General features: G+C 44.5%; 2 protein-coding genes and 1 long non-coding RNA gene across 7 annotated transcripts in view; 2 read left to right on the top strand and 1 right to left on the bottom strand.

The window, feature by feature from the left end:
- Nucleotides 1-6,648, bottom strand: part of LOC135388004 (inositol 1,4,5-trisphosphate receptor type 1-like) — a 37,076-nt gene extending 30,428 nt beyond the window's left edge. For all 5 annotated transcript variants that reach the window (XM_064617270.1, XM_064617272.1, XM_064617273.1 and 2 more), the window contains exons 1-13: nt 6,087-6,648; nt 5,790-5,860; nt 5,610-5,725; nt 5,284-5,529; nt 5,118-5,216; nt 4,255-4,338; nt 3,983-4,129; nt 2,681-2,937; nt 2,456-2,555; nt 1,709-1,894; nt 1,534-1,656; nt 1,307-1,465; nt 326-618 (exon numbers count right to left, since the gene is read on the bottom strand). In XM_064617270.1, coding sequence (XP_064473340.1) covers nt 326-618; nt 1,307-1,465; nt 1,534-1,656; nt 1,709-1,894; nt 2,456-2,555; nt 2,681-2,937; nt 3,983-4,129; nt 4,255-4,338; nt 5,118-5,216; nt 5,284-5,529; nt 5,610-5,725; nt 5,790-5,860; nt 6,087-6,184 — 1,979 coding nt within the window. In that variant the 5' untranslated portion in view covers nt 6,185-6,648. The remainder of the gene's footprint in view (nt 1-325; nt 619-1,306; nt 1,466-1,533; nt 1,657-1,708; nt 1,895-2,455; nt 2,556-2,680; nt 2,938-3,982; nt 4,130-4,254; nt 4,339-5,117; nt 5,217-5,283; nt 5,530-5,609; nt 5,726-5,789; nt 5,861-6,086) is intronic.
- Nucleotides 6,649-6,700: 52 nt separating this feature from the next.
- LOC135388009 (polyglutamine-binding protein 1-like) lies at nt 6,701-8,337 on the top strand. Its single transcript, XM_064617278.1, has 7 exons — nt 6,701-6,918; nt 7,206-7,458; nt 7,533-7,633; nt 7,702-7,742; nt 7,802-7,928; nt 7,998-8,064; nt 8,135-8,337. Exons 1-7 carry the CDS (start codon nt 6,846-6,848, stop codon nt 8,304-8,306), a joined length of 834 nt encoding a protein of 277 aa, XP_064473348.1. The 5' UTR covers nt 6,701-6,845; the 3' UTR covers nt 8,307-8,337.
- Nucleotides 8,338-8,846: 509 nt separating this feature from the next.
- Nucleotides 8,847-9,833, top strand: LOC135389861 (uncharacterized). Its single transcript, XR_010421606.1, has 4 exons — nt 8,847-8,876; nt 9,051-9,189; nt 9,626-9,690; nt 9,784-9,833. It is a non-coding gene; the product is annotated as an uncharacterized LOC135389861 (long non-coding RNA).
- The last annotated feature ends 2,657 nt before the right edge of the window (nt 9,834-12,490 follow it).

The raw sequence follows: 12,490 nt of genomic DNA, 5'->3' as shown, positions 1-12,490 counted from the left end.
AATCAATAGGGCGGGAAAACAAAATAGCACAGTACAGATCTACAAAATACAGTGTCAGCATTAATGAATTAAGTATTCCTTATGCCAAAACGTTACATAAAATTTCTTATGTGCCAGCCTCATAAACAATCACAGGAACGTAAATTCGACGTCAAGTTTGTTTTTTACAAAGCTCGGCCCACGTCTAGGATGAACCGTATCGCAGGACAGACTCTTTTGGCAAACGGACTTCATCAACTGGTTTCGTCAAACGTGCGCTGTACTAACTGTACTGTACTGAATGTACGGTACACTGTACTGTACTGTACTAACACGCTGAACATACCTAGTCTCGATAAGTATGTCCGAGTTGTGCGGAGATAGCACGGACTTGCAGATGAGCTCCTGGGTGACGGGGATGGCCATCTTTTTAGAGATGCACAGGTCCGACAGGTAGTCCAGGAAGCGGCTCTCACGGTTCTTGCGCACTAAGCTCACAAAGGTCTCAATCTCGGCCGCCGTGATGTGCTTCTCCAGGAGCTTGCGGTTGCTGTGCAGCAGCGCTGTGATGGTGTCTTCCGCCAGGACATCGTAGCCTATCTGCTTTTGCATGAAGCCAAACCACTTGGCGATGTACTCCTGCACGATCAAAGTCACATTTATTTGTTTATTTATTTATTTACCCTCAAGGCCATGATGCAATACAGAGGGGAGTTGTTAACATTTGATAATAGGATGCTAATATAAGCAGCATACAAAAATACTTACGAATTAAGTCCACATCAACAAATTGCACAGATACGTGGATGTAAATAAAAAATGAAAGATTTGGGTCTATTAGAGTAAACAATGAGAGCACAAGTGTACAGCATGTAGAATGAAAAATGGCTATGGCGTCGGTAATGGAGGTAGTGGCACCGGGAAGGTGGTTCCACTCCAAAGATGTACGAGGTAGAAATTAATCGTGAAATGACCTGGATGAGCATGAGGGAATGCCTTCTTTGTACAGGTGATCGGTACGAGTCACAGCAAGGTCACATGACTTGGGGGGAGAAGGGATAGTCAGTTTCAAAGGAACGTGTCAGGAAGTGGGTGAGGAAGAGAACAAACAAACGAGAAATTAGACGAGCCAAGTTCGAGTACTGGCATCAGCATGTTTTTTTCCGAGTTGTTAGATTTCACTGAAGTGAACAAGTTAGTGAATGAATAAGTGAGTGTGTGAGCACTGAGCAAGCACATGAGAGAGTGAGTGACTGAGTGGGTAGGTGAGTGGACATGCATAGTGAACAGCATTTCTAGAGAATTTGCAAGGTCTATCAACGATTACTTGATTCTTGCGGTACTCTTGCTGCGAAAGCTTGAGAATCCGGTAGCAAATCCGGCAGATGTGCTTGTAGGGGGCATAGCGGGGGTCACTTAGTTCCTCCATCCGCAGTACAGGACCCTCGCCGTTGTCCGCAAACGGAGCCTGCAGGATCTTGAACAGCTGAAAAAAAAATCGACGTTCTACATCAGCACACTTATGTATCTATCAACGTGCCACCGCCAGTGTACCTGCTTGAGGATATTCTGCTCCCTGAGGAGCTTCTGTCGCTCTCGATTGGGATGTGTAATGATCAGCTCCAACGGATCCACTTTTTTAGGATCATTCTCCCGATCCGCTGTGAAGTAGACAACCTGAAACGGGAACGCTTTCAGCTTCGGCGAAAGTGAAAAGCACTAGACTTACTTCTTGCAGAAGTTGTGTAAGAAGCCTGCGCTCGTTCGAGGTGACGCAGCTGCTTTCGAGTGAGGTTGCCATCAGCTGCAGGACCTTGCAGGCATCATTGGCAAAGTCTAGGTCTCGTACCTCCGTCGCTGACACTGGCACGATTGCAAACGCTTCCTTGTCCTCTTTGATTGGAGCACACCCCACCTGTGCCATGACGTTATGTGCGTTGATAGAAAGTTGGAAGATTAAAGGGACGCTCCAGAATGTCCTTACTGTGCCAAATGTTGCAAAATAGAAACATCTGTTTTTGTTGTTTTACTAGTGTGATTGTCCCGTTACCTAGGTAACATGCCAGCAGTTTCATTACGATAACTAACCTAGAATTAACAGCAACAAAAAAAATAGAAAGAAACTTGAGAGGAATAATTATTATCCCACAACACAGGGCAGTTGACCTTACTGGAAGTTTCTTCAAAGATAAAGTTTGGTGAAACCTTGGTACTTCAAAGCCAAATTTGAAGAACGTTTTGAATTATATGGGCTTTTTTTATTTGCAATTTCACATTAACAGAACTCATTAATGTGAAATTTCAGTAATTCAACATCCAACTTGAAGTAAATTTTTAATCAGTTGCGCTTTAGAATTAGGCAACTCTAAGTAAACGGGACTGTAGCAAATCTCCTAATTAACCGGAATTTCTAATTAACGGGAGTAGAAATAGCACGGTTTCACAGCACCCGCGTGTAAGTAGCGAGAGCAAATACCCTAGACATGACAGGGCGTTCTTCTTGCTTGTCGATTGGAATGTTTGTGCTGTGCACCCATGTGTTTGTGCACAAGTGACGTAGTCTCACGTACGAAGACCTGGAAGAGTCACAACGGTCACAGAAAACTGTACGCCGGTAATTCCGCAATCTGTGAGCACATTACGATTACGCAGAGCAATAACACCTTCTACTTTCCGTATTAGAGCAGAAACGGAGACATACTGAGGCACCAAGTCATCGGTTCGTGTCAGCGTTGTGGGATCCAACTCAAAGATTGACGCGACATCGTTGGAGTGCGGCACAGACACCAAACAGTAGACCGGGTTCCCGGGTGGGCCACGCAACTTCGCCCGCATCGGGTCGGGGGTAGGATCGTCGTCTACCTCGGCGGCTAAATACTGCCCCGTAGCCAGGTGCTTGAAGCGAAACAGGCTGTTCCAGTGGCCTGCACCTCCACGGCAAGGATCGTGCTGCACCACCTACGAAATATAATAGTTCGATTTTTTTCTGAACTCGCTGCACCAGTTCAAGCAGTGCAGCACTTTTGTATCTATATTTCCAGTGCCGCACACGCTCTCTGCACATTCTTATCCCTTATGTAAAGGTGCGTCCCTAGTTCCGTACAAGGTCACGACCGGCTCGCACTTGCTGGATAGGAGGTGCAAACAAGAGTGCAACTACGTCGAGCAGATGATAATTAGGGCCTGAAGTTTTAGGGTTCAACCCGATTCTTCCCTGAATTTGCACCGCGAATTGAAGGTTGCATCTTTAGGGTGAAACCCGATATTTACCCGGCAAGTTGCCCTCACTGAGAAGTCCGTAGGAATGCATACTTAACGTGTTTGGCAGCAAATGCAGTTACATCACCGCTTGTACCAAACCAGTACAGTTAGTTTGAGCAACTGAGCCCGATTTCTCCCCGAATTTAGCATACTGGAAGTTTTTGCACCCGAATTTGCATGAATTTAGAGCACATGTTTATTTACCCGATTTTTACCCTCCGAATTTAGAAAAAAATATCTCCCGAAAACTTCAGGCTCTAATGATAATGCAGGTTCTCATTCGTGGGCATAGGAAAGGATGTTACAGTCACTTGCAAAAATTTTGCAACAAATATTAAAGGAATGCCAAGCACTTAAAAACAGGAACAAACAGCGCGTGCAAAAGAAGCAGAACGACAGTGACTGCGATGAGTATGGATGACAAGGCCTCTGTAGTCGCACATTCACTTTTTAAAGTGACCGTAGAGCACTAGTGTCGAAGCTGCAGCTGCAGTTGAACTGCATGAACCGGCACTGCACGCTGACGGTACCATTTCGAAACTTTCCAGAACTAGTACAGCAAGTGCAACCAAATCATAGAGACCTACAAATCAAATTCAACAGAATTTCTCTTTTTCATTATGAGGCATTCTGCCTGCTGGGTGGCATGCTTCTTGAAGGGAGGATGACTGTGCATCAGGCACCCTTGGTCGGCTTCATAGCGAACTACCACGTAGGACAAGAACAGTGAAGTAGTCAGTACCTCAGCTTCCCAGAGTGCCTTGGAGCTAGTGGCCGCTTGTGCTGTGGTACGCCCGGTCGACCGCAGGAATACATACTGCTTCTTTTTGTACTCGTCCATTGTGAGGAACTTTTCCTGTTCTGCATGAAACAGTCGTACAACGTCTCCCTGCAAAAAAAATGTCAATCAGGGATCATAACTTTCTTTTCCCAGATGAAGGACAGAAATTTCCGTCGGCATCTATGGTCATCTACGATGGTTTGTTCGTTTTATCTCTGAAATTACTTCTTTACCCCTTTGAGAACGTCTTCGGAATTTTCTTTGTACTCCATGAATAGGGAAATTTTCCAACTTGTATTGCAATTCACTGCATTCACCTAAAAAAAAAAGAAGAAATGCAAGAAAAGCAGTTTTGTTAGATCTAGTTATCTACAACACACTGCTGTGCTGGCATGCTGGTACTTTATCCCAAAAATATCACTTGCACACTCTGCAGTGTTCAACATTTTCGTGGTGTATAAATTTTCTAAAGTAGAGGCTATGCTGATTCAGGATACCACTGAAAATGTCAGACACTGCATGTGCCTAAAAAAGTGCCTACACTAGCCAAGCTAAGAATCTAGAAGAACCTAGAACAAAAACTCTGTTCAACTGAAGATGATCGAAAGAAGTGACAGGGCGCTGACAAGCTGGTGCATGATGAGAGAGGCGGAACCCGAGACGGGGAAGGAGAGAGACGACACAATTCTTGTTGTGTCGTCTCTCTCCTTCCCCGTCTCGGGTTCCGCCTCTCTCATCAACTGAAGAACCTGGAACCAAGAAGTGCACCCATGAACTCACAAATTCCCGACTATTTGTGCAACCAATAAAAATAACTACACTATCTAAGGGTCTACAAGTTACTCAATTTCTCTGCCTCTAGTCCTTGCTAAAAAAACGCCACCCTATCCCACACCGCTACGGAGCACATCTAAAAGAAACTCAAAAATACGACACCTAGAAGTGTGAACGTCCTCCCTGCGAAAAAACGAACTCACACTAGCGACCTTCAAAAGGAAGAACAAAGCAGAACTGGTGAAGAGAACTGACGTAGGTATGCGCGTAAAATGCACGTATAAAAAAAAACAGATTCATCTCGAAGGCAAACCACACATACTTCTTTGCACCCTGGGTTGTCCTGAAGCTCATAATTGCTCGCATGCAGGGGCTGTCCCGCATTCACGGGCGTCAAGATCACCTTGTCGCCCACCACCACCTGCGCGGAAGGAAAGGAAAGTGAAGAATGATTTCCGCGGAACTTAATGCCGCGTCCAGACACTGACATTGTCACCCGTAGAACGCAGCTTGTAGAACGGAACGATGTAGAACCAGGAGCCCTCGTTGCCGTTCGAGTCCAGGGACACTCTCATGGCATTCTTCTCGAGCAGGGCGGGCAGACGCTTGTTCACAGTCAGGAACTTGTTGCTTTTGACGTGCAGCAGTTGCATGACCCCTCCATATTGGATCACCTCTCCGACCAGCTTGCGATTTTCTGTTTCGTTCTGTTTTTTCTCGAGTTCTGCCGCGTGCTGCAAATGGAAGAGGGGGAAACGGAAGAAAAAGGCATGAGGCACGGTTCTTCTTTCGGTAACATTCTCCGTCATCTCACATGGAGTTTCTTTAGGAGTACAGCATCCGTTGCACTGGTGGTGCTCTGTTTGGCCGCTTTCCAGAATTGCTTCTGAGCCGAATACCTGTTCATGGGACACATCTTGAACAGGCAATCTGTAAACGAAGGCACAGCAATCTATGACGCACGATCGTGCCAGGATATCGGAGAACAAGTTACCTCTGAATTTTTTTGGAGGATTTGCCAGGTCACCGGCCTCGGGCTGGACAACGCATCGATCGTCCACCAGCCTATGCACAAACAATGAGGTTATTACAAAGCGAGCAAAAAATAAAAATTAAAAAAAAAAGATCCTCACTGACAGTTTCAAAACTTTTAAAAACTTTCAGAGCTACTCTATAACGCAACACGCACAACAGTTGTCACTGACATTATGACCCCTGAAGATAGTTCTGCGCAAATCGAGCTGGAGATTTGACACAGCTTCAAACAAGTGCTTCAAAAAGCACGGCTTACCCGAGAGTGCATAAGAAGCCAGACACATTGCCTTCAGCGTAGAGGGAAACTGTGTCTCCGATATGAAGGAAACTGGAGGTTCCGAGCAGATCACACATCGTTGTGGCCGCCGTAGAAGCACTTTATGAATCTTCGTTTCTTCGGACACTAATACCGACCCCGTCACGAACAAACCTGCCACTTTTAGCAGCTCTGCCCATCGTCGGTGCGGATGCTCTTCGAAGACAGTTCGTTCAATATTATTGCGTCTCGATGCGAACAGCTGCTGTTTTGTGCTCAGGACTGGCTAAGCATGCCAAAAAAGACTGCCACAACGCAATATTAAACAGACAGGAAGCAGTGCGCAAAGTGGACAAACTTTTCCTAGCTTAATTGCGCTGGGCGTGTTGCTTGAGTTTGAATACCTCTAATATCAACAAGCGAGAAAAGGCAATCCTCTGCTCGGTCCAAGGCCCCCAATAACTGCGCTAGCTATTTTTGTTCGAACATAAACTTCAAGCTACCCAAGTCGCGGCTAGAATGAAATTCGTCTGTGGGGTTCCGCAGGTTTCCGTCTGCCGTGCTTCCGGAAACTGACTTCCGGCTTTTATCTACACCAAGAAAGTCAGTTGAAGCAATATTTGAAGTCGTACTCCATGACAGTTGATGCAAGGCAAGCGCTGTTATTGACGCTGTGATCCATGTTTCATGCACAGAGGTTTCATGCAGCGTGATCTCCTAATTATTTGACTTCAAGGCTAGTACAGCGTTCGGATCAAGATGCCCATTCCTGCCGCGCTCTTAGCAAGGTTGAAGAAACGCGGTATCGTCAAGTCAGATGTTTCTGAGCCAGGTGAGCTGTTTCTATGATGCATTACGCTAAGCTGCAGCGCGTATAGCAGCCAATACTGTGCTACTCGACTTATCTTAGTATTGTCTCCTTTTTACTCTGAAATACAAAGTGTCTAGCCGTGTCGCAACTATACTTTTTCGCTGTATACACGCGTAACGTGTACTGGGTACCGGCATTGCTGTAAAGTTGACGTGCGCACACTGGGGATATACTGCTTTCGAACATTACATCCTGTTGTTGTTTTATTTTTGTGGACATTTCTGACTTATCAATCTCTTTTGCATCAGAACAACCCGAAGAAGAAGTTATAGCTGAAGACTACGACGATAAACCGCAAGAAAACTCGGGCCAGAACAGATCAGGGCCATGTCCTGGATGTCCAAACAAATGGAACATCTACCACGAATGTACAGCGTACTGCTACGATACCTGGAAGCAGGGAAAGGTCCAAGAGTCGCCCAACACGAAAAGGAAGCGTCTTAAGATGCTCGTAAAATATCCTCTGCCAGATAACTGGGCCGAAATCTATGATCCGGGAACGTAAGTTTGCAATCCCTGTCATCTCTTCAGCATACTCAGAGTCCTGGAATCATTTTCGTCTGCTTATTTGACAGTGGCCGACATTATTACTGGAAACACGGCAGCGATGATGTATCATGGTTACCACCGCTGCATCCAAGATCTAAAGTATCGGCTCCTGCTGACAAACTTCGAGGTAGAAAAAAAATGTTTTTTATGGGGGCATTCATTGTACTGAAATACTCTTTTGTTGTATTTCTTTAGAGTTAATCAAAGACACGGATGACGGTATTGACATGGATAGCGTGAGTGCAACTGCAGGCAAAAAGGGACTCGTATCCTTACGTGTTTTCATCTGTGACAGGGTTCGGATGATGACATGGATGCAGATGAAGCTGAAGTGCACACCTCGTCAGAACGTTCCAGATCCGACTCTCACTATCGACAGAGTTACCGTGGAAGGGAAGACAACTACAGGGCCAGAGAAACGGGTAATTTACAAAAATATCAAAGTTGAGTAATTATGATTTTATAGGCCTGAATACTGTTATAATTTACAGGAAGAAGGGTGAGCAAAAAGAATGACCTAGACCCAATGGACCCGTCATCCTACTCAGATGTTCCACGGTATGTGGAAGTTCCTTAAGGAAGGTCTAGTATTTCATTCGCGTTAGAATTCTGTACTTTCTCTTCGCAGTGGAACGTGGTCTACTGGACTGGAGAAAAGCAACGAAGCCAAGACTGGAGCCGACACCACTGCAAGTGGCCCCCTCTATCAGATGCGACCCTACCCAAGTCCTGGGGCTGTGCTGCGCATGAATGCTCAGCAGAAACCGTCAAAGAAGAAGGATGATTCTGACAGCGACTAGAAATTTTAATAAAATCCGGAGAATTGAAACAGTGAGGCCTCGAAACATCAAGATACATATTGTAATTAAAGAATGGAAGCTGATGAAAGGGCACAAGCAGTATTTTTTTATGATTGCTGAGACAGCCACAATCTGAGCGTGCAGGATCAAGTCACACAGCTGGTGCCTTATAGTTATGCAAGTCCAGTGTTGTTCTGGTATTTTTATTTCACGTAGGGCGTCTATCCACGAGCAGTCAGCATGTCCGTAATATATAATATAATTTAAATCTCCCGCGCCGGGGGGAAGGAGGAAGGATTGCGTCGCCATACGCTTTCAATAGATGGCGACACATGAGTCACACTTTCGCACAGTCACTCTGTGAAATTGTGAAATTTCGTTTACTTTCTCTTTATTGCACAACAAGTGAAACAGAATGAACAAATATAAACGTTTAATACATTTTAAAGTGTTCTAATAGCAGGGTACAACTCTAGAATGCATTGAAATTTTGTGCGTTTGCGTGAAGCAGACGACAACCTCGGAGCGGCGCAGAAGTGTTGAGAGCAGACGACGCGACAGCAGAGCATGGTATAATCACGTCAAGAATAATCATGTTCAGAAACAGAGAACCTCGGAAAAGTGGCCTCGTTATTTCAAACCCTCGGTTTGTTCGTTGTATTATTCGTTCAAATCAGCAGGTAACGTGATTTCTGCAGATAAACATTTTTTTTTTTTTTTTTTTTTTCTTGCATGGTGTTTCAGGAAGCGATTCTTGGACAAGAAATCCGACTCGCTCGATTCCACTTTGCACCAGAGCCAAGGTGAATTCTCCTCGCAGGTTTTTTCTCAAGAGGCCTATAGCCAAAACATGCTTTCTGGCAATCGGGATGAGCCTTCTCAGGTAGACCGGAAGGAAGACCTCACAATTGAACGCAGACATACACACACACAGCAATATCGAAACATCTGGGTCAGCGACCTCATAAAGCGTTACTTCAACTTTCTGGTCCCTCAATCAATTCAAAATTATTGGCTTTGATAATGAGAATATATGTATGACCTGCAACAATCAGACTATACTGTAAGCAGTTCCAGCATCTCCGCCACCCCACCTGCAACAGTCATAACGACATGATTTACCCTACAATTCCTGTATGTGTAGGGTACACGGAACCCCGCGGGACCATAATTTCCATGACTGTTTCTTGTTTCATTTATTACTCCTATTAATGGCATTTTATCGGGTATTCATAGCTCCTTGCAGACATCACAGCGTTTACCATTATTATTATTATTATTTATTTATTTTATTGGTACATATTCATCATCACTTCTAGGATGACGACTTGGACCGCCGTCGTGTTGCGAAACTAGGACTGCCAGGTCAATCAGTATTGCATGCGTGGGTACCAGAGTTAGTTACACAAAAAGAGCACATTCGGGTTGCACACTTACTATGAGGTCAAAGTAATTTTAACTGTATTTTCGTTTACAGTGACCATACCGCCCATCAGATCCAGGAGGAGCTTCGGGCAGAACTGAACACATTGCGCCAAGAAGTCTCCCGACTCAAGGACAACCTTGGCCAAGGCAGATCACCCGTTGCTCACCTCTATCTTAACTGATAACCTGATGGCTCTTTTACAGTATCACTGGGTCTCGAAGAAGAACGCAGGTACCGAGTCATGAAGGAAGCCTTCGCCGAAGTCCGCGATGATATTCGGGACTGCGTCACAGGAGCCATAAAGTCAGGTTCAATTATCCCCTATCATATGAATGATATTTGCAGACCAGGATAAGACATTGTGCACATTTTGAGATAACGGAAGTGTATATGAGAGCAGAACTCTTATTGGTCGATGATGATTGAGGTGGGCAATCACAGACGTCCCACGCAGAAGTGTTGTGACAACTCAAACAGCTCACTGCAGTACATAGATAGCGTATAAAAAATAAAAATAAAAACATACAGGAAGTCACCTCCTAAACTATATGTCAAACAGGAAGAAAAATGCACCGGCAGAAACCGGTAAGCCCTCCACTAGCAAGGGATATCTTCGATACGTACTGTAGTTACAAGGTCGTCTGCTTTTTTCGAACTCGCAGAAGACAGTTCATATATGCTCGAGATGCGGCTGCAGAAAACGAATGCACGATAACGCATCTCATGATCTACTGTTTTCATTGGTCCACAGAGAGTTGCGGGAAAAGCTAGAACAAGGCATTGGAATGATGATGCGTATGAACAGAGTGCAAGGACAGTTTCTAGCAGACCTTATTAAACGCCAGGCTCAAGATGAGGAAGAAGACACGTCGCAAGCTTCGTCTGCAAATGAAGCCGAAGCCGAGGATGACTGACGATTGTTGGAATCAATAAAATTAAACTGGTCGAACTCGGTATTATCTTCAGCCCGTGCATGTAGTATTTTCCATGTTGGGAGTATTTTAGAGAAAAATAAAATGATCCACGTCACAATGACGGGTTGCTACTCATCTATCACAACTCATCTATCATTTTGTTTGTTTGTTTGTTTGTTTGTTTGTTTGTTTGTTTGTTTGTTTGTTTGTTTGTTTGTTTGTTTGTTTGTTTGTTTGTTTGTTTGTTTGTTTGTTTGTTTGTTTGTTTGTTTGTTTGTTTGTTTGTTTGTTTGTTTGTTTGTTTGTTTGTTTGTTTGTTTGTTTGTTTGTTTGTTTGTTTGTTTGTTTGTTTGTTTGTTTGTTTGTTTGTTTGTTTGTTTGTTTGTTTGTTTGTTTGTTTGTTTGTTTGTTTGTTTGTTTGTTTGTTTGTTTGTTTGTTTGTTTGTTTGTTTGTTTGTTTGTTTGTTTGTTTGTTTGTTTGTTTGTTTGTTTGTTTGTTTGTTTGTTTGAGCGGTGACGTGGACAGATATAGAGAGGACAGCAGGAAGGAGTGGGACAGGGGTGAGTTTAGCATGAGTACTGGGACGACAGTGGGAACTATTTAATTTTTAAATTTTGTATTCCGTATGAGCGCCGCGGAGCGACTGTGGCTATAAGCGGCGTGCAGATGTGGACAGGTGGAGAGAGGACAGCCGGCCGGTGGTAGGATTCGATCCTACCACCTCACAGACCGTTGGTTATCACAACTTCCAGTTATGCCTTCTCATAAGCTATACTATAGCGTCGCTACATAAATGCGAAAGTGTAACACTGCTACCAAATAAAAGTGGCCTAAATACTTTTATGCAATGTTTCCGCAACTTGCCACTGATATATCTGATGGCGTTTCATATACTGCGAGGCGGGGTGTAGGAAAAAATGGTCCCGAAAAAAATGTTCCCTGGTCGTGTGGGCGAAAAAAAAAAAAAAAGTCTTCCAGGCTCCTGAGCGCCCAAAAATACGGGGGAGTGGTTGCGAACAGCTGACGAAACACATCACAGCCGGCCGGGTGTCGCTCTCCCGAGTTGTTGAAATTGGAAGACATCAGATTTTTTATTTTTGTTTTTTCGTGTTTTAATGTAAAATAAAATCTGCGCGCCATTGAACGAATAACGAAATCATTCGCTGGATGCTAGCATTTTTCTATCGTTGGTCGGACACGGGTTTTACAGTCCCCTGCATCTTTTCTGCGCCGATGTTTATGAATAATAAAAGCAGTACGCCCACTCATTCATTGCCATTGCCCTTACAACTCCGCTTCCCGCTGAAGATATACGTACGGTTCACCGACACTGAAGATATGAGGGAACTACTGCAAAACCTGTGTTTGACCAGCAATAGGAAAAACGTATGGCTCACTAGCATCCATGAAGGTCGAGCTGGGAACGACATCCGACGACCCCCACGTACAGCGAGTGTGAAGCCGCAGCATTTCATTAGTACGAATACTGAAGGTAATGCGCCATTTCGCTCATTACTACTCTGTAATACTTCCTTTGATGAAGGAACATATATGTACCATTTTTCCAACCTATCTGCCAGGAATAGGCATACGCGGAAGGTAGCAGGACCTTGGAGAACCGCTTCTTGATCTTGCCGCGTTGTCTTTACTCCGCGCGAAATAAAGAGAGGAAGAGAGAGAGAGGAACAAAAGGAATAGACGCAATCCGCTCAATACAACCGGTGCAGCGAATGTAATCGCTTTTATGTTCCTCGTTGAATGGCGCGCAACTTTTATTGCGCAACTTTTATTGCGCATTGACATCAATGTTGATTTGAAAAAGCCTATGTCTCCCAATTTGCTG

Source organism: Ornithodoros turicata, chromosome 3 (assembly GCF_037126465.1).
Source record: "Ornithodoros turicata isolate Travis chromosome 3, ASM3712646v1, whole genome shotgun sequence".
NCBI lineage: Eukaryota > Metazoa > Arthropoda > Arachnida > Ixodida > Argasidae > Ornithodoros > Ornithodoros turicata.
The sequence above is the reverse complement of the archived record's forward strand: the minus strand, read 5'-3'. Positions and strand labels throughout refer to the sequence as shown.

Bases quoted from the DNA above. Each gene is read 5' to 3' on its own strand.
- LOC135388009 (XM_064617278.1), top strand. From the start codon at position 6,846: ATGCCCATTCCTGCCGCGCTCTTAGCAAGGTTGAAGAAACGCGGTATC. The intron at 6,919-7,205 runs GTGAGCTGTTTC...CTTTTGCATCAG, and splicing joins GTCAGATGTTTCTGAGCCAG to AACAACCCGAAGAAGAAGTT. The intron at 7,743-7,801 runs GTGAGTGCAACT...CATCTGTGACAG, and splicing joins ACGGTATTGACATGGATAGC to GGTTCGGATGATGACATGGA.